The sequence below is a fragment of the Pleurodeles waltl genome, chromosome 5, assembly GCF_031143425.1.
Source record: "Pleurodeles waltl isolate 20211129_DDA chromosome 5, aPleWal1.hap1.20221129, whole genome shotgun sequence".
Classification (NCBI taxonomy): Eukaryota; Metazoa; Chordata; class Amphibia; order Caudata; family Salamandridae; genus Pleurodeles; species Pleurodeles waltl.
In genome coordinates this window covers 178199503-178221668 of record NC_090444.1, presented here as the reverse complement: position 1 = coordinate 178221668, position 22166 = coordinate 178199503, and the positions used below count along the sequence as shown (strand labels likewise).

At 49.8% G+C, this 22166-nt stretch overlaps 1 protein-coding gene across 1 annotated transcript in view; it reads left to right on the top strand.

Moving 5' to 3' along the window:
• Nucleotides 1–22166, top strand: part of LYPLAL1 (lysophospholipase like 1) — a 172755-nt gene that overhangs the window by 76152 nt on the left and 74437 nt on the right. The window contains exon 3 of the mRNA XM_069233879.1: nucleotides 17476–17645. Coding sequence (XP_069089980.1) covers nucleotides 17476–17645 — 170 coding nt within the window. The remainder of the gene's footprint in view (nucleotides 1–17475; nucleotides 17646–22166) is intronic.

The window sequence follows — 22166 nt, the reverse complement described above, 5'->3', positions numbered from 1 at the left end:
AACGTCTATGCCTTAAAACCAAGCCCAAGATATATATATTTATATTTGAGGGTTCGCTGTTTTTCTCACTCCTGAGTGTATTGTCATATCAGAAGTCATCCGTTTTCTTTTTTAAATGAAAAATGCATTTGCATGCAGTATTTTTGCACATTTATTTAACTGATAAATGTACATGCACCACTGGAAGCCTGCCAGGTTTTAGTCCTTTAAGAACATATCTATGAAGTAGAAAAATATGTTCATATGAAGAACTAGAATTGCAGGAAAATACGTGCACATGATGTAGGTACTGGACTTCTGCATAGCCATTGAACAACGGTCAGGAGTGACGGCTTTGACAGCCTTTCGAAGGAAGGATTACTTTCCGATGTTATTCTGTATGCAATTGTTTTCCTTATGTGTTCAGTTTACAAATCAGTAGAAACCGAGAAATGAGAGCGATGGTTATCGAGCAAGCCACCAAATTTAGTATAGGAGAAATTGTTACAGTTTTAACTCTTAATTTGTTTAATTGTCCGGTGTATATTTCTTAGAGGTTTTGTGCTTTGACGTGAATGTTTTGTTGAGCTCATACATGTGCATGATACTTGTTCTAAGAATGAAAGGTTTATACATTTTTATACAGTGGCCGTTTCATTCCTTTCCTGAGACCAGCCTCCTTTGTTGGGAGAAAAACTAGAGCTTGAATAGGGACAATATTTATTTTAAGGGTTTGGCATACAAGAAATTGATCAAAGGCGGTCAGAATGCAGGCTGTCGTTGTAATAGGACCGTAGCTCTTATGCTTAATTGCGAGTGGAACATGTGCCCTATGATTAAACATCGCAATTAGTCCATGCATTTTACCCTGCCTGAAATGACAACTTAGGTCCCAAAGCCGCATGCTTGATATTATACTGAGGTGCACTAGCGAGGCAATCAGATGACATTTCTGGGAAAAACAAGGGGCCACGTTCAACGCGAAAAGGTCGGCTCTATCGAGGTATTTTTCGAGTCTGAACGAGATTAAAGGGTTTAGGTACGTGTAGTCTAACTTAATAAACGTGTAAGAAAATAACAAGTGGTTGGCATCCCTCAAGTTTCCTAAATTTTCTGAAGCAAATTTGCATCAGTGAAGCGTTTGTCAACTTTGGGACAAAAATAGGGATGTTTGTAATTTTCTTTCATCACTTTGCTGTTTGTAAATCAAACCTGTGAAAGCCTTCAGAATGCAAAATGAAGTTATATGTAAGGGCGTTGTGAGTACACCACTTTTTTTTTTTTTTTTTTTTAAACATTAGTGTTCTTCTAACCCCTCAAAGGTCTGGGCTTTTCTGGGCAGTTGATGAACCCTTCAGTACACTTTGGTGGTCATTACAACATTGGCGGTAAAAGCCGCTTACCGCCGTGCAGAAGACCGCCAACACACGGCCGCGGAATTCCTCCACAGCTATTATGACCCACATTTCGGAATCTGCCAAAATTCAGACACCCACACAAGTCCGCCACACCAAAGGTCAGTGATAAACTGGTGAAAACAAAACCGACACCATCACGCCAACAGAAATACGCCCACACTATCAAAACACACGAATCCACACGGCGGTCTTTCAACCGCGGTATTCCACTGCCGCTCTCAAAATACACACACATTTACAAAACACCACCACATTGGACAATTCCAAATACACACACCTGATACACATACACACACCACTCCCACACACCCATTACAATATACAACACCCACCCACATCACCCACAAACCCCCACGACCAGAATCACCGAGAGAAGGCCAGAGAGAGACACCACCATCAACAAACTAGCATCCACAGGCACATAGCACCATCACCCACACAACTTCCACGCACCTTACACAACACACCAGTGCATATCACCACACTTATCACCACACACTCCACCCCACACATCACCTACACCACCCCATGGCAAGGCAAAGACACCCCAGGTTCTCGGAGGAGGAGCTCATGGTCATGGTGGAGGAAATCGTCCTGGTGGAGCCACAGCTATTCAGATCACAGGTGCAGCACACCTCCATTGCAAGGAAGATGGAGCTATGGCAAAGAATAGTGGACAGGGTCAACGTAGTGGGACAGCACCCAAGAAATCGGGAGGACGTCAGGAAGAGGTGGAACGACCTACGGGGGAAGGTGCGTTCCGTGGTCTCAAGACACCACCTGGCGGTCCAGCGGACTGACGGTGGACCCCCACCTCCTCCCCCACAACTAACAACATGGGAGGAGCAGGTCTTGGCGATTCTGCATCCTGAGGGCCTCACAGGAGTAGGTGGAGGAATGGACTCTGGTAAGTCAAATCTCAATTATTACACCCCCCACCCTACCTGCATGCTATCACATACCCTCACCCCCAGCACCCCAACTCCTCACATATGTCCCAACATCACAAACCACCCATCCCAACACCAAGCCCTGCATGCAACACCAAATCATGGACACCCATCACCAAAGCATGCCCACTGCACATACCCATACACCCCTCTAAACCATCATCACACAAGGTCCCACACAGGAATGCTAGCACTGGGGTACACGTCACCCACCCATTGCACACCATTACACACACAGATGTAATAACCATCCTTTTATACCCCTGCAGGACCCCTACCCAACGTCACCGGACAGGAGGGTCCACACATGTCCACACCACCAACAGAAGAGGCCCACAGTGATGACAGCACCTCTGTCCAACTGGATCTAGATGACCAGCCCGGCCCATCGGGGACCTCTGGACAGTCGGTTTCCCTCACACAGGCACAGGCCACCACAGACCTTCCACCCTCTGGAAGCACCAGCATAGCACCCACCCAGCAGGTCCATACCTCCGTCCCCAGGACACGTCAATCATCTGTGTGTCCACCACTACAGGGAACCCAGGCTAACCCACCACCCCAACAACAACAGAGACCTGGGGGCAGTGGTAGTGGGCACACGGTCCAGGGGACGGAGGCCCAGGAACACAGGGGAACTGGGAGGGGTGCTGTGCGACAGGGGGCGGACAGGCCAAGGGAACCCACTCTCCACGAGGCCCTCTCCCCCATCATGGGAGCCTACCACCACTCCCAGGAGACGATGGCGACGGTACTGGCCAAGTTTCAGGAGACCAAGCGCCTGCAGGAGGCACAGTATATGGCCTTCAGGGAGGAACTCAGAACCATCAGCTCCACCCTGGGCACCATCGTAGGGGTGCTAAAGGAACTTGTGAACACCAGAAGGGACACTGTGGCACTACAAGGGGCCCCTGACACTAGCATGGACGATGAACTGCCCACCACCTACGCCGGCGCTAGTGGACAGGACGCCCTGCCACAGGACCACCACACCAGCACCCCACCCCCTGCAGAGGGAGAACCACCGCACAAACGGTCCCTGAGATCCAGGACAAAGACAGAGCACGACGCCAAGACCCCCGCCAAGAAACAAGACCACCCTGATTGTCATCCTACTGTCCCACTTTTTCACCCCGTCCATACTTAAACTTCCCCAGCTCCACTTCCTATGCCCATTTGGGCAATGCAACTGTGAGACTAATAGACTGGACTCTGCCATGGACATTCCTCCGCCATCATCCCTCACCATTTCACTACCCCCTCCAATATTGAGCACTTAAATAAACACACCTAAAGCACAAAACGATCTGGAGTCTGTCTGTGATTTCGAAATAGTGTATTAACAATTACTGTGACAAAATACTTTTCAAATAGTAATGTCAACATACCTATGTCACCCCGCTCTAGTCCATGAGGAATCTAAGCAGATGTCACACAGTGGGACCCACATCTGTGAAATTGTTAGGGAAAGTGACAACTCAGTGACCATACACTGGGTGAAAATGACAGACAGTAGAGAGGTAGTAGTGTTAAAGTACATGTAGTAGGCAGGTTTGTATTCTTACCTGTGTCTCACTGGAATATTGCAGGATCACGAGTCCCTGTTGTGCATGTCTTCTTCCTCTGCTTCCTCATCTTCACTGTCCACAGGCTCCACAGCTGCCACAACACCGCCATCTGGACCATCCTCCTGCAGAAAAAGCACCTGTCGTCGCAAAGCCAAGTTGTGAAGCATACAGCAGGCCACGATGATCTGGAACACCTTCTTTGGTGAGTTGAATAGGGATCCACCTGTCATATGGAGGCACCTGAACCTGGCCTTCAGGAGCCCGAAGGTCCGCTCGATCACCCTCCTAGTTCGCCCATGGCCTCATTGTAGCATTCTTCTGCCCTTGTCCTGGGATTCCTCCCTGGGGTCAGTAGCCGTGACAGGTTGGGGTACCCAGAGTCACCTGCAAATGGTGAGGGACAACTGTCAGACACACACTAACCTGAGGGGATATCCCCAGACCCAGACAACCATTCCCAATGACTTGCTTCCAGGTGCTCACCTAATAGCCACACACGGTGCCTCTGGAGTTGCCCCATCACATAAGGGATGCTGCTATTCCGCAGGATGTAGACGTCATGCAATGAGCCAGGGAACATGGCATTCACATTGGAGATGTACTGGTCGGCCAAACATACCATCTGTACATTCATGGAATGATAACTCTTCCGGTTTCTGTACACCTGTTCACTCCTGTGGGGGCGGGGGACCAAAGCCACATGGGTCCCATCAGTGGCACCTATGATGTTGGGGATATGTTCCAGGGCATAGAAGTCACCTTTCACTGTAGGCAAATCCTCCACCTGAGGGAAAACGATGTAGCTCCGCATGTGTTTCAGAAGGGCAGACAACACTCTGGACAATACGTTGGAAAACATAGGCTGGGACATCCCTGATGCCATGGCCACAGTTGTTTGAAATGAGCCACTTGCAAGGAAATGGAGCACTGACAGCACCTCCACTTGAGGGGGGATTCCTGTGGGATAGCGGATTGCTGACATCCGGTCTGGCTTCAACTGGGTACACAGTTCCTGGATTGTGGCACGGTCAAGCCTGTATGTGATAATCAAATGTCGCTCCTCCATTGTCGACAGTTCCACCAACAGTCGGTACACCGGAGGATGCCGCCTCACATGTCCCAGCGGACGGTGCCTATGAAGGACAACAGTGAGCACAGAGTCAAACAACTCAGAGGTACATACCCACAGTTTACACAGAACACCATTCATACAAAAAAGGTGGCCTGTATGTGTGTTAAGTGTAGGCCTAGGTCTGTGTGACGCAGTTGGAAATGAAGCCATTTGGGCCCCTGAAATGGCGGCTGCCTGACCTCTAAAGTGGGACAATGGGATGTGAGATAACTGCGCTGGCGTTGTACACCATCGCGGTAGGCGGTCGAAGACCGCGGTGCAATGCTGCATTGGTTAACATTGGACCCTATGGATCCCAGGAGCCAATGACGATGTACGCCGGCGGTGATGGTACGCACCGCCGCGGACATGACTGCCATTTTCTATCTGTTCAATCACTCGATACCCGATCTTCGACAGGAGAGGACCTACACTGCAAGTGCTGCTGTGACCTCAGTCTGGAAGAGACAATGGCTCGAGTGTCTGGGGAAAGGGCCCTTGCCTTCACATCGGAGGAGTTGGTGAAACTCGTTGATGGGATCCTCCCCCAGTACAAGCTACTCTACGGTCCTCCAGACAAACGGGTAAGTACACAGGGAGCATGTTGTATGGGCTATGCCTGTGTGGAGAGGGCTGGATGTAAGAAGGAAGGGGGCAGAGTGCTGCGTGCATGAAAGACAGTGAATGCATGTGCCACATGGCAAGGGTAGGGATGGGGGCCAATCAGTTTGACGGTGCAGTTGGTAATAACTTCTCTTTTTCCCCCTGTACATTTCATGTAGGTCAGCGCCCACCAGAAGAAAGATATTTGGCATGCCAAGGACGTCCGGACCCTGGGGGGTCTAACACAGACGGAGCACCCACTGCCGTAAGAGATGGGAGGACATTCGCCGCTGGAGCAAGAAGATGGCGGAGGCTCAGCGGGGGATGGCCTCCAAACGTGGGAGGGGTGCCCGTCGCACCATGACCCCCCTGATGTTCAGGATCCTGGTGGTGGCCTACCCAGAGTTGGATGGGCACTTGAGGGCATCACAGCAGACACAAGTGGATGAGTACACTCTCATTCAGCTGACTTTGCGCGCATTACGAGGTGTCTGGGTGGGGGATGTGGGCTGTTGGTTTCCCTAGGCCAGGGCGAGTTCCGTAGGCAAGGCCACTCCGTAAGGCAGGCCATGTGGCACCCCACCCCACCCCACCTCTGTAGAGTGGCAAGTACAGCTATTCATGCCCCTGTGTCATCTGTGTGCAGATGTCGTCCATAGCCTTGTAGGCCATTTCCCAGGAATTAAACAGTGGAGCCCAAGAGCGCGGCGTAGTGCAGGGGGCTTCTGTGTCTGTCGTGTCCGCCAACAGTAGCGGTAATGCATGCACTCAACATGTCTTTCATCTGTTTCTCCCCCCCCCCCCCACTTTTTTTGGTATCCCTGTTCTTGTGTGCATTAGCATCATCAGGCGGAGGAGCAGTAGCGCCGGAGCAGTGGCACCGGAGCACGAGGGAGCTGCATCCCACATGGCCCTGGAGGGCAACACTACGGAGTTAGAATTCACCAGGGCAAGGGGAGCTCCACGGCGGGGACAGGAGCTGAGACCAGGGACACAGACTCGTCCTCTGATGGGAGCTCCCTTGTGGTGGCGGCAACATCTGTGCCCCCCGCATCTACAGGTACAGCCGCCACCCCCCCTACCAGCACCGCCCTCCCAGCAGCCCCTCAGCCTTTGTCCCATGCCTGCTCACCCAGGAGGGTGGGCATCACCTTCGCCCCAGGCACCTCAGGCCCTGCCCCAGTCACCCCTGCTGCCCTCAGTGATGAAGCCATTGACCTCCTCAGGTCCCTCACTGTTGGGCAGTCTACCATTTTGAATGTCATCCAGGGTGTAGAGAGGCAGTTGCAACAAACAAATGCATTACTGGAGGGCATTTATTCTGGTCAGGCGGCCCTTCACCGAGCTTTTCAGACTCTGGCCTCAGCACTGATGGCAGCCATTGTCCCCGTCTCTAGCCTCCCCCCCCCCCCTCCAACTTCCTCCACCCGACCCAATCCCCTGTACCTCTGCCTATCCCAAGCACACCTACAGACCAGCCTGCACACACATCAACACACAAGGGAAGCTCTGGCAAACATAAGCACTACACATCCCACAGGCACTCACGCAAGCATCACACACATGCAGGCACACCAATTTCCACTGCCTCCACTGTGTCCCCCTCCTCCTCGTCTCCCTTCTCCCTTCCAGTCTCGTCTACACTCACACCTGCATGCACTACATCTACAGCCACTACGTCCCTCTCCAGCACACCCACCACCACACCCCGCTCACATGCAGTCACCACCCCACTACCATTCACACATTCCCTGTGTCCTCCCGCAGTGTGTCTGTGACGCCCCCTCCCAAGATACACAAACGCAGGCACACACCCACCCAACAGCCATCCACCTCACGACAGCCTCCAGCGCATGCACCTTCACCCAAAGTCACCAATGGTACACCTCCTACAGCCACCACCTCTTCCTCCACTCCCAAACCCCCTCCAGCTACCCGTCCCAGTGTGTCCCAAAAACTTTTCCTGTCCACCCTTGACCTCTTTCTCACACCTCCCCCACCCCGTCCATCTCATAGGTCCCGAAGTAGCACCTCAGCCACAACATCTCCGGGACCAGTGGTGCCTGTAGTCACAGGAATGGGGAGTGCACCGGCCACCAGGACAGCCAGTGTGACACGGAGCCACAGCACAGACAGTCCCCCACCTGTGAAGCATCAGAAGTTGGCCAGTGCCCGGCGGGAGAGGGGGAAGACTCCAGCCACCAAAGCCGCTCCCAGGGGTCCCGTTGAGAGTGTGGAGTCAGCTGTGACACCTTCCAAGGTGGGGAAGGGCGACAAGAAACCCGGCAATTCTGGGAAGAGCAGCACGGCGGAGAAGACCGCCATCATCCCAGCCCAGCTGTCCAGGAGGCCACCGCCAGCCCCAGCCCAGCTGTCCAGGAGGCCACCGCCAGCCCCAGCCCAGCTGTCCAGGAGGCCACCGCCAGCCCCAGCCCAGCTGTCCAGGAGGCCACCGCCAGCCCCAGCCCAGCTGTCCAGGAGGCCACCGCCAGCCCCAGCCCAGCTGTCCAGGAGGCGACCGCCAGCCCCAGCCCAGCCGTCCAGGAGGCGACCGCCAGCCCCAGCCCAGCCGTCCAGGAGGCCACCGCCAGCCCCAGCCCAAGCCCAGCCGTCCAGGAGGCCACCGCCAGCCGCAGCCCAGCCGTCCAGGAGGCCACCGCCAGCCGCAGCCCAGCCGTCCAGGAGGCCACCGCCAGCCCCAGCCCAGCCGTCCAGGAGGCCACCGCCAGCCCCAGCCCAGCCGTCCAGGAGGCCACCGCCAGCCCCAGCCCAGCCGTCCAGGAGGCCACCGCCAGCCCCAGCCCAGCTGTCCAGGAGGCCACCGCCAGCCCCAGCCCAGCTGTCCAGGAGGCCACCGCCAGCCCCAGCCCAGCTGTCCAGGAGGCCACCGCCAGCCCAGCTGCCCAGGAGGCCACCGCCAGCCCCAGCCCAGCTGCCCAGGAGGCCGCCACCAGCCCCAGCCCAGCTGCCCAGGAGGCCACCGCCAGCACGAGCCCAGCTGGGCCATGAAGGACCGCCAGCAAAAGGCCCGTTGGGCCATGAAGGACCGCCAGCAGCTGAGACCTTGCAATGTAGACCGCCATCTGAAGCACCCCTGAACAGGGCACCACCATCTGAAGCACCCCTGAACAGGGCACCGCCATCTGAAGCACCTCTGAACAGGGCACCGCCATCTGAAGCACCGCTAGCCCATGAGCGGCAGGGGCACTGACACAACTGGGTCTGTCAAGGGGTGAATGATGCATTCTGGGCACCAGTCCCCCTCCAGAACCAGTGGAGAGATCCATGCACTACCTTTGTCCTTAACAGGATGAAGCACTCTGGGCACCAGTCCCCCTCCAGAACCAGTGGAGACTGTCATCCACTTGTGAGACTGTGGCTTTGCACTCCCCAGGATTGAACAGTGGGCAGATCACCCACAGTAGAGACTTGAGAGAATGTGGCTTTGCACTCCACAGGATTGAACAGTGGGCAACCCACCCACTGTAGAGACTTGTGAGACTGTGGCTTTGCACTCCCCAGGATTGAACAGTGGGCAACCCACCCACTGTAGAGACTTGTGAGACTGTGGCTTTTCACTCCCCACGATTGAACAGTGGGCAACCCACCCACTGTAGAGACTTGAGAGACTGTGGCTTTGCACCCCCCAGGATTGAACAGTGGGCAACCCACCCACTGTAGAGACTTGAGAGACTGTGGCTTTGCACCCCCCAGGATTGAACAGTGGGCATGTGGCCCCCTCGTGGATTTGGCGTCGTGCACTCAACCGGCTGAGGTGCCCCCCCTTTCCCTCCCCCTGAGGTGCCTGTTTTCTTGCTCTCTGATGCCCCTGCAGTGTTCTCTCCGTCATGGTCGGGGATCTTGTGTGGGCCTCGCCCACGGACTTTCTTTGTGCAGTACCTGGACTACTATGCCTGGTATTTATTTTGTACATTGTGTATATATATATTTCTGCCTACTTGTTTTTAATATATTCCGATGGTTACACTAATTTTCTTTGGTCTTTGCATTCTTCCGGGGGTGGCTTGGGGGGTGTAACTGTGATGTATTGATATGGATTAGTGTGTGTGTTGTGGTGGGTGGGGGTGTTGCGTGTTGCGTGTCCCTGTTTTTTCCCTCACCCCTCCCCTGTGTCGTAGGTGCTGTACTCACTGTGGTCTTCGCCGCCGGCGTTCGTGCTCCTGGTAGAGGAGCAGGAAGACTATCGCAGGGAGAATTCGGAGTTCCGGTTCCATGGTGTCCTCGTTCCTCGTGGAGTGTGATGAGGTGAGCGTTTTCCCTTCAAAATTCCTGTTTCCGCCGTGTTTTTATCCGCGGTGAATCCGCCCCGGAAAAGGTGGCGGATTGGCCTATCATAATAGTGTGTGCGGTACATTATCTCCCGCCTGTCTGTTGGCGGTGACCACCGTGCTGTTTGTTTGTACCGCCGTGGCGGTCGGAGTGTTAAAGTGGCTGTCTTTGTTGGCGGTTTCCGCCACGGTCATAATTGCAAATTGTTTATCGCCGGCCTGTTGGTGGTCTTACCGCCGCTTTAACACCGTCCGCCAGGGTTGTAATGACCACCTTTGTTTCTGGTCAGTTATAATCCTACTCATTAAGCGAGTGTGTCCTCGTAAATTCAGGTCAGAGATGTTGGAAATGGATGAGATTCCATCTATTTCCTGTGCCCCACACGTACTGATCTTAATTATCACAGTTTGTTTACTGGACATTACATCAGCAGCACAGATCCGATCTGAAAGAAATCCTACATCAAAGAAATGTATTAATGGTGGAAAACCATTTTTTTTTGGCAGTTTTATGCAGTGCGAGCTCGACCCGAAGGTATCGGAGCACTTTACGTTCACTTTACGTACACTTCTGCTACTGGCAGGGCGCAGAGAGAAACTGATGCTTGGTGTGGGGCTCAGCAGAGTAGAAAACTGGTGCTAGAGCTACGGCTGGTGCTATGTCCTGGGCCTTTGAATTTCTGAAGTTGGGCCATGGAGGCTCAGCAAAACAGGATACATCGACTTATGCTTCGGTGTCCCATGATCCAGCCTGTGTCAGCAGGCCCTGTGCCTCAGCCATTGCAACTGTTGGCTGCCGCATTCATAGGTGGTGCACAAGAGCTGCATGTTGTCTCAGTAAGAGCTCTGCCCTACGTGTCGAGGCTGTCATTTACTTCCAGGATGCTCATGCCCATCAAGAGCCTCCCGCTATTGCATACTCATCCTTATCCAAGCGTTTTTCTCTCCTTACATCGCCCCCACTGCTGTGTGCTGCCCGCAGGGGTTAAACAAGACCAGGAAGGGGTAGTTATCCATATCCTTTTATTCTTGTGCCTGTGCGGGATTATTCATGATGCTGCCTCCTGCCTTTGCCCCATCAGGCTTAGGGTTCTGAACCTTACCTTGGGGACATTCAAAGGAGACATGACACTGGGGACCACCACTCTGGATTGTGGTAAACATATGCAATTTTCTAGGTAGTCCACATGAGCTAGAGGGAGTGGCCTCCTTGAGGCTGAATAATTTCCAAGAAACAGGGCATGGGGTTTCCCAGGAAACATCCTCAACCAAATCCAGAAACAGCAGATGTCACATTCTCACATAAGAGGTGTGCAGACCTACTGTTTATTGTAAGAGAGTGGAAAACTAGACAACAACCCATTTAAAGTCAGTAAAACCATCAGACTCATTGTGAATTGGAATCTGCCTCTTTTTGAAGGGGAATAAATATTGCATGATTTGGCAAATTGCAAGTTTCATAACTGGGTATTTAATTAAGCCTTGGAACCCGCCGTAGCGGGCTCTACCGGCTATTAAAGGCCCGCTCCCACGTTAAACAAGGGAGAGGGCCTTTAATAACCGGTAGAGCTCCCTACGGCGGGTTCTAAGGCTATATTACAACCATTAGAGGGCAGAATGTTCTCCTAAATAAAACAAAGGCTTCACGGAACCGGAGGGGATTACAATCTCCTCAGGCTCCGTGAGGAAATTCAGTATAATGGAGTACAATTGAGATGTCTGAATTTTGGTTATCATCTCGCACCTACAGGCTTTCTTTTCAGAATATACATTGCTCCTTCATTGTGTGGTTGACTGTTGGATTTCTATTTTTTGTCTTTGCAGTTATGTACAGAAGCAGAGGAGTTTGTCTAAAACATTCATGTTTGAGTTTGTTATACATGTTGCAAGAAACTGCATGTATTGTGGTGTTGCTAAACGTTTTCTGTTTTTGGAATAATCCCTGCCCCATTTTTATCCATTTTTATGGCAGTATCACTTAATGACATATCATATGGTGCTGCAGATCACAGGTTGCCAGGGCTAGCGATGATCAGAGTCTTTGTTATGGGACATAAAGTGCACTTCACAAAGTCCTCACATAAACATACATCACCTAGAGACCCCCAGCTGCATACGTCACCCCATGCTCCTGCTGCCATTGAGGTAGATGCATCACAATGGCCTACTACTCTAGCACTGTTTTGAGATACACTATTGTACCAGACATGCATCACCAAAATACCACCTGTTGTCACAGGACACACATCACCATATATGCCCCTTCTGTTTAGGATGGACACCTCTAACGCACCCCCTCTTCCATTGGGCACCCATCACCTAAGGACCCACTGCTGCTGCAGGATACTCATTTTCTAGACATCCGTCATCAAACAGAACTCCTGCATTGTAATACTAGATGTAACATTTACGTACTTTTTACTCCATTCTCCTGCTCTGAACAAATCAAAGACTGGGTCTATTCTGACTGGATTCTATTCTGCAAGCGACAGGTGAAGTACAGAAATGTATATCAATGTGAGCATTTACAAGGACTGGGTTCGTCCTGGTGGAAAGTTTACCTTCTGACTTAGAAACATTTAAGGGGAAAAGGTGGTCATTGGATTGGTCTGGCAAGCTGAATCCAAAGCAAGGCTTGATGACAGCAGGTTGCAGAAAAGTGGGGTCTTAATGCATTCGTCAATGAAGGTCCTCTCTAGCAAGGCCTCATCTTCGTTCAGATGCTGCACAGCATCAGTCCTGATGAAGCCCTCTATTTTTAGACTTAGAAACTTTTCTGGAAGTCAGATCTCAGTCAGTGGGGCAACCCAGCAAGCTGAGGCCTGCGGGTGATTTGACTACTACAGCTTTGATGGCGGTTTTGGTTTCCCACAGTCCTCCAGGCAGAAAGTTGGCAACAAAGTCCCACTTTTTGGTTTTTCGGGACAGAAGGAGGACACTCTAACACCAGCCGAGGGTCCAGGACCTGGGGGGGCACCACTTAGGGGTTAGGACTCACTCCAGCAGGGGCAGCAGCAGGGTTCAGGACCGTTGTAGTTGGAACTGGTCAACTGGGCAGTTGCAGGGAGAGAGGTCTCTGGAAGCCTGTTTCCCTATAGACCAAACAGGAAGTAAGCCAACAGACCCTTGGAGGCACTTCAGGGATTCGGAGTACAAGGCAACCAAATCCTGTCTTTCTTCAGACTGCATGATAGTCCTCCTTCTGATTCCTCACAGGTCCAGGACTGTTCTGAGGAGAGGTCTGTGGGGACTCTTTTATGCCCCAGTGGCAGCCTTTGGGTGTTGGAAAAGCCTTCGTCCACCTCCTAACCCAGTTCTGGTCAGTCCCCCCCCTCCAACTGGGTTTGATGATAGCCTAAGTAGAATAAAAAAAGGGATGGAAGGCTAGGATGTGAGCTTCCTCTGCCAGTGACATGGTAGGCATCCTTTGAAGCTCAGAAAGGGGTCAGGCAAAGCTTCCAGGCCATCCTCTCAAGGAAGTAGTCCCCCGACCAAGAGCCCCTTGTTCCCTGTTTTGGAGCAATACATATCTTACTACAAGCCATCAGGGGCCAGATGACAGCTGGACGCTGGCAGGAAAGCTTTTTGGTTTTAGGCAGGAAAATAACTTTGGCTTACACTAGTACATTTAGTGTTAACGTACAGGAAAGCTTTGGAGGACTTTTCACTGCTATGGTATGTAAAACGTTCAGGGCCTTATTACGACATTGGCAGTCCGAGGACCGCCAATGCTGTGATGGCGGAGGGACCACAGTGGTTGCGGCAGTCCTACTCCCACATTACCAAGTTGTCAGGCAGACCGCCAAACTGCCGCCATCCCCGCCAGCATCTTCGATCCCGATGTGCAGACAGCGGATGCAGGTTGTAATCAAGGGCGGCACTGAAGTCTGCGTCGCCCTACTGATTACAACTTTGTTCTCTGCCAGCCTTTTCCTGGTGGCACCACTGCCATGAAAAGGCTTGCGGAGAACAGGTGCAGGGGGCCACAGGTGGGGCCCCTGCACTACCCATGTCTGTGGCAGGGGCAATGCAGGGGTCCCCCTGCCCAACACCCACGAAATGCACACTGTCTACTGTGTGTGTGTGTGTGTGTGTGTGTGTGGTGAGAAAGTCATATTGGCGCTGGTGGGGAAGTCACCAGCAGGGCGGCAACCACCCCGTCAGGATTTTTTTTAGACGCTTGTTCCCGTCCACCGAACTTCTAGTCAGCCCCTAAATATACATGCCCTATTTTTAGATGCCATGCACCTTGCCATATGGGCATGTAGGGTCTCCCTTAGGGATGACCTAAGTATTAAATAGGACTATTTAGGCCTAACAAAAGCTTTAATTTGCCAAGTTGAATTTACAGTTTAAAACTACACATCCAGGCTGTGAAAACGTTTAGGCGGGCTGTGCTTTAGGCTCCATGACCTTAATATGGGGATAGCATGTGCATGCTGTTGAATATTTCACTTTCAATGGTGGTGACATGGTATTATGAGTGCGACACTTTCTACTATCTACAAGACACATAGGCCCTCATTATGACTTCGGCGGCCTTTCAAAAAGACCGCCGTAGCCGCGGGCGCCACTATACCGCCATCCCTATTATGACACTTCTGCTGGGCCAGTGGAAAGGTCACATCAACATTGCCGCCGGCTCATAACAGAGCCGGCTGCAATGTTGATGTGCAGCAGCACCAGTCGCACATTTCACTGCCTGAAATTCATGGCATGGGCAGTGCAGAGGCCCCCAGGGGCACCCGAGTCCCCCTTACCGCCAGCCTTTCTGCCATGGACAGGCTTGCGGTTGGGTACAGCGTTGCCCTGGGGATTATGATGCCTGGCGGAAGCCTGGCGGTCAAGTGGAGGGGCTGGCAGTATGGCAGTAGCGAATGCGCCACGGTCATAATACACTGGCGGAACACCGTCAGCCTGTTGGCGGTGTAACCGCCAGTGTACCGCCGGCCACCAGGGTCATAATGAGGCCCATAATATCTTACATGTCTGATCTATATTTTGTATGGCGCTTGAGGCAGATGTGCTATAATTTCAGATGTGACAAACATAAAGAGATATATAGCGGATTTGAACAAGATAAAAAGTGACAATTCCTGAGGAAGACATCTTCGCCGAAACACTCATTGAAGATTGAAGCCACAATTTCATTTTAGAGTCTGTTTTTTTGACAATACAATATATACATCATATTGAGGGAAACTGAGTTTTTACACTGCATTGGAAAAGTGTACTATGCAACATTTAGTCCTTCTTATCCTGGAATGATGTTAGCCAAAATAAGATTTATATAAAATGTTATAGAGTTATAGAGTAATTGGGTATGATTATTAACATTGTAAATGCAATCTATTGCTGTGCACTTTAAGCACAACAGTCTTGGAATGCACTTCTATTTTTGGGTTTTCAAGATGAAAATGATACAGGGATAGGATGGTGGGTTTTTAGAATTGTGTGTTATGCATGGAGAGAATTATGTATGTATGTTGGTACAAGTGGGTGGGTTGTGAATGGTTATTTTATTCAAATTAATTGGTATATACTATAACTTGTTTGGTTAGATTTTTGTATTTTGATATTGAATTGATAATACATTTGATATACATTGTATAATTCCCCTGCAGCCATAGAGTTTTTTTTTTTTTTAATTAAGAGCATTATTTTGAATGCCTTCAATATTTTTGAGGGTGCCTATTTATTTATTTTTTGTTAGATTTTGTTTGTTGTCCCTGGCCCACAACCCACATCCATAACAGGGAATCTTTTTCTTTGTATATGACATCCAGGCTGTAGTGGCAGGCCTGGAAACATGCTTTCTTGTTCTGCATTAGTGGATAGCTCACTCAGTGCTACACCCAACTAGTAGCATTTAATTTACAGGCTCTGTGTACATTTGGTTCCATATGCTAAGGACTTTGAGTAAATTAAATTCGCCAGTTTGAGGTATTCAGGTATTGAGTGTAACATTCTAACATGTTTAGAGAGAAGAGCATAAGTACTTTACCTCTGGTTAGCAGCAGTAAAGTGCGCAACTAAGTCCTAAATGACATTCCGTCGATGTGTGCACCAGGAATTGTCTGTCTGTGAATCGCATTAAGATGAAAGATGCATGCTATGTCATCAGAAGAAGTTATGGCATGGCCTGCTAACAAACAACACCGAGAAGTAACATATGTTTCTTTGTCTCCTATGCATTTATTGATTTATGCTGTGAAAAAAGGATTGTCAACCTTGCAAAACGTTGCATGTGTGTGACAGTTCCAGCCCCTCCAAAAGAAGCACAGAGTCCTATAGCCAATAAGAATAGGGCTCAGTAAAAAGTCAAAAGTATTTCTGGGGACTCTGCTGAAAGGGCAAATTTACAACACAAACCATGAAAAACACATGAAAGCTAATAGCTGCAGGGGCTGATGCAAGGCTCACTCTCTCTGGAGTTATTCTGCTATTTTTGTGAAGAACTGATTACATAATATCCTTTACACCGCTCTAGCTGTCTGTGGCCAAACGTATGTAGAGAAAAAAGTATTCTGCTCCAAAAACTCACCATGTTCATAACCACAATTGCAACCCCTTCTTGTTGATCAAAATGACTAACCATAATTGCACTGTACACCGTGGATCTGTAAAATATTTCCTCCATTCGATAACATGGTTCAGTGCTGATCTTTACCTAAAAAAAAAAGAAATAGTTCCTTTATGAAAAATAAAATTCATATTTCTTTTCTGTTGGCATTGTTTTTTGTCACTTGTAACAGCATATTATTTACGAATGATACTAGAAAACATTCTATCTGCAAATCTCAATAATTGAGCATTCAGATCTGGAGTCTCTGCATGAAGCATTTGGGAGGATATTGGTTGCCACCGGCTGACAAGTACACAGCTATCTGCTAATAGGCATGCTGCGATGACGACTGCCTTGCTGTTTATGGTCTGGCTTGACAGCACAGATGCCACCAGACAGTTATGTGGGCTTCAATGGTGAATGGTTTGGGCTCCGTTCACATGGGAGCAAGGAGTACATGTTTTGATTGGGCTTCAACAAAAAGTGCTAGCCCTCCTTGCAATTGTGATCATTTTGTTTATTTATCCAGCTGCTTAATCTTGAACTTTCAGGGGCACACACATGACATTGGAATGCTATTAAAGTGTCTTAGATAACTAGATAATGTATGTTTTCCGTGGCAGCAGCACAGCTGGGAGAAAGGCAGTCATTAACCTATATGGATTTTTGGGTCCGACCTGGCATTCAGAGTGGTTTTTCTAACTTGCCACCTTCCTAGAAGGTGTGATATCTAAATCTGTGTGCACCTACGTAGAGGTGTTCGGTTGACTGGCGCTTACAGACCCAGGCGATTTGTACCTCAAACCCTAACTCCTGTCTGAAACACTTGTTTTTCAGGTTTTTATGGGCTGTGTGTGTAAACATCTTTGCTGTCACTCAACACGCCTGTAGCACAATTCTTTATTTCCGAAGTTTTGAATGTAAAGAACTTAGAAAAAATTGCCAAGGTTACTCCACAGATGAGAAATGAGTAATGTTTTCTTGCTTTACAGACCTTACACGCCTATGATGGGTGCCCAATCCAATGTGTGGTTCGACAGATATAAAATTTCCAATGTCTGTCCAGAGCATCTTGAATCGATTGAGTCAACTTGCAATATGCTTAACGATTTGATTGAAGAGGAGGTTAACAGTGGTATCCCCAAGAACAGAATAGTATTAGGTAGGTCTGTTTTATAATTGTATAATACAATTTTCATGCTCTTTTAAGATATCTAAATCCAAAATTAGAGGAAACAATGTGGAAAGCATAATGAGATGTGCCTTATGATCACTTATGGAATATAGTGAGAACTACAGATAAATATATATATGTGTGTCTGTGTGTGTGTGTGTATATATATATATCTATCTATGTGTATGTATGTATGTATGTATGTATACATATATATAATCTCTTCAGGCATAATTATATAACGTATTCATCAAAATATGTACATGGGGGTGTGGCTATGAGGTGGACCCATGTAGAAGTTTTCTTGCTGATCGCCGGAGGGCCCTCCTTAGCCTGCACCCAGGTCCAATGTCAACTAGCGATCCATGAAAAACAGGTAGAGGGTGTGGGGCTGTCCTTGACCAGTGGAAGCTGCCCCACGGTGGTATCAGTTGTCAGAAAGCTACAAGAAGGAGCCAAGAGATTGCCTTCTCTGCCCAGTGGCAATTCTGGCAAGATGGCCACCACAAGGTGAAAGATGGCACCTGGGGAGGAAAGGCCTACCTGTCACCTTCCTGCCTGGCATGATCAGGGGCCGCCAACCTGAAACCTGTTTGCTCCGCAATCAAAGAAGGGAGCTGCAGCTTAGAGTGAGGAGCTCCCGGTCGGCAACAATTGCAGCAGAAGGTGCAGCCGGTATGGGCGGGGATACAGAAACTAGAGCAAAGGATTCCAGATGCCCCAGTGGCCAGGTGACCTGGCACAGAAAACCACAGTCTAGAGGAATGGAGGGACTCCCAGGGCCTGAGATGATGTTACCTCCCAGCCAGAATGAGAAACAGTAATTAGAACGAGTAGTAGCCCCTGTGAACTGTAATAAAGAGGTCATAATAAAGGGCCCAACAGCTTTTAAGACGGTGTGCACCTGACATTATGAACTACCTGGACTGCTTTTAACAATACTGTGAAACACCTCTGCTCTCCAGGTTGAGTGCCGGAGTGTATTGTTGTCTGTGAGCCTGGAAGAGTAGTGGGGGATTCAATGGCGATGACCCAGACGAGACCGGAGAGGGCATTCTGTAATTGATCTTCTGATTGTCCTGAAGCCACAACACAAGTCAACCTCAGACACAAGCACCATGATCAATGAGTTAGTCCAGCCCACAAGTTGAGACTGGGGGGGACAGGAACTCTCCACCTTCAAGAGGAGACACCCAGTTGATGCTGGCAGCACTTACATAGAAAATGGGTCAACTGAGGCTAGACCTTGTGAAATCCCTAGCCGACTTTAATCACGTAGTCCAGAGACAGGACACAAAAGTAGATCATCTCCGAATTGCAACTGCAGAAGGGGCCAGCGAGCGAGATGTACTGAGCGTGCAGCTAGAGGAATTAGAAAAACAGTGCTGACAAAATGAAAAATGAGGAAAACTGATCACGTTGAAATAAAATACATATCAGAGATATTTCAGACTCCGTCATGAACCAGGACCTGGCCTGATATGCATATGGCAAAACCCGGAAGAGCCTACAGTCCTGATGGACTACACACAGAGTATTTACCGATACCAAACCCAGAATAAGTTACTTCCAGATGTCCTAGCTAGAGTTTATCACTTGCACCAGAAAGATGAGATCATAAAGGCTGCTAGATCGGTTGAACCCATAGTATACCACGGCTTCACTCTGATAATTTGTCAGGGTGTTGTAACTTTGATGTTTGCCAAAAAGAATTCCCCGAAAATAGTGATGGACTACCTGTGAACCAATAAGATCCCATACCTGTTAGAAATGGGGTCTTTGGTTGACAGTCAGGTTACCCCCTGTTCAAGCAAGGACCCTCACTCTAGTTAGGATAAAAGAGAATCACCCTCAGCTAACCCCTGCTTACCCCCTTGGTAGCTTGGCAGAGCAGTAGGCTTAACCTCAGAGTGCTGGGCGTAAAGTATTTGTACCAACACACACAGTAACTTAATGAAAACACTACAAAATGACACAACACCAGTTTAGAAAAATAGGAAATATTTATCTAGACAAAACAAGACCAAAACGACAAAAATCCAACATACACAAGTCAAGTTATGATTTTTTAAAGGTTTAAAATAAAAAGAGTCTTTAGGTAGTTGTAACAACACACTAGCGCTGCTAGCGTGAGAATGTACCTGGTTTGCGGCAAAAATAACCCCGCACGGGCGGTGTGCGTCGAAAATAACCCTGCACGGGTATATGCGTCGAAAACAGCTCGGCACGGCGAGGCGCGTCGAAAAAGCCAGCCACGCGACGGTCCGAAAGTCCCGCGGCGCTGGTTGCGATCTCTCAGCCTTCGTCAGCGATGCTGCGCGTCGTTTCTCCTGCTCCGGGCGTCGATTCTCCGGTCGCGTTTCCTGCGGCGTCGTTTCTCAGCTGCGGAGCCGGCGTCGCGTCGTTTTCTCAGCCGCGATCGGATTCGCGTCGATCTTTTCTCCGCACGGCGCTCGGTGCGTGTATTTTTGTCCTTAGGCTGCCAGCCTCTCCTTTCAGGGTCCCAGGAACTGGAAGGGCACCACAGAGCAGAGTAGGGGTCTCTCCAGAGACTCCAGGTGCTGGCAGGAAGAAGTCTTTGCTATCCCTGAGACTTCAATAACAGGAGGCAAGCTCTACATCAAGCCCTTGGAGATTTCTTCTTCAAGATGGAAGGCACACAAAGTCCAGTCTTTGCCCTCTTACTCAGGCAGAAGCAGCACTGCAGGAAAGCTCCACAAAGCACAGTCACAGGCAGGGCAGCACTTGTTCCTCAGCGATCAGCTCTTCTCCAGGCAGAGGTTCCTCTTGATTCCAGAAGTGTTTCTAAAGTTTGTAAGTTTGGGTGCCCTTCTTATACCCATTTTAGTCTTTGAAGTCACCTTTCTTCAAAGGGGACTCACACCTTCTTGTGAAATCCTGCCTTGCCCAGGCAAGGCCTCAGACACACACCAGGGGGCTGGAGACAGCATTGTCAGAGGCAGGCACAGTCCTTTCAGATGAGAGTGACCACTCCACCCCTCCCTCCTAGCAGAGATGGCTAATCAGGAAATGCAGATCACACCCCAGCTCCCTTTGTGTCACTGTCTGGTGTGAGGTGAAAAACAACCCAACTGTCAAACTGACCCAGACAGGGAATCCACAAACAAGGCAGAGTCACAGAATGGTTTAAGCAAGAAAATGCTCACTTTCTAAAAGTGGCATTTTCAAACGCACAATCTCAAAATCAACTTTACTAAAAGATGTATTTTTAAATTGTGAGTTCAGGGATCCCAAACTCCACCTGTCCATCTACTCTCTAGGGGAATCTACACTTTAATCATATTTAAAGGTAGCCCCCATATTATCCTATGAGAGAGAGACAGACCTTGCAACAGTGAAAACGAAATTGGCAGTATTTCACTGTCAGGACATATAAACCACATTACTATATGTCCTACCTTATCCATACACTGCACCCTGCCCTTGGGGCTACCTAGGGCCTACCTTAGGGGTGCCTTACATGTAAGGAAAGGGAAGGTTTAGGCCTGGCAAGTGGGTACACTTGCCAAGTCGAATTTACAGTGTAAAAATACACATACAGACACTGCAGTGGCAGGTCTGAGACATGATTACAGATCTACTTATGTGGGTGGCACAACCAGTGCTGCAGGCCCACTAGTAGCATTTGATTTACAGGCCCTGGCACCTCTAGTGCACCTTACTAGGGACTTACTAGTAAATCAAATATGCCAATCATGGATAAACCACTTACATACAATTTAAACAGGAGAGCATATGCACTTTAGCACTGGTTAGCAGTGGTAAAGTGCTCAGAGTTGAAAAGCCAACAGCAACATGTCAGAAAAAATTAGGAGGCAGGAGGCAAAAAAGACTGGGGATGACCCTGCATAAGCAAAAGTCCAACACGACCCCCTACCAGCCTAAAGCCAGGGGAGAACAATCAATACCTTGATGTACTTCCCTGATTGGGGCGATAGAACAGGGACCCAGGCCCACAACAGCAGGGGCATGTTCCAGTTCTACGCCTTCCTGACTCCAGTTGGATCCCTCTGTCCATACTCTCAGGGCCCACTAAGCTAACCCATGGGGAACCCTTCTCCACATCTACAGACACCATCTGTGCAACACCTAACTTTACTTTGCTCACAGATGTATTGCAATGGGCAGATAGTACCACCAGGGCCAACACAGTGGTGTTGCCCACTCCACCCCCGGGGTGTGACTCTCGTCCTCCCCCCCCCAGGGGCAACTCTGTCCACCAGGACAGCAAGCCACAGTGGCCCCAGACAACTGTCAGGGATGAGAGCCCGACCTCAGGCCTCTCTAACCACTGTGACTGTGGAGAGTGGGGGGCGGTAGCCCCAGGTGCCTGGCACCCTTTGACCACTCTCTCTTCCACCAGGTCAGGGATGACAACCTGACCCTGGTCCTCCCCTCTGGGGCTCTGTACCCTCCCTGCAGAAGCGGCACCCCCAGAGTCCAAAACTGTCAGGGTGCTTGTAGAAGCAGTCCTGCACAATTCTTCCA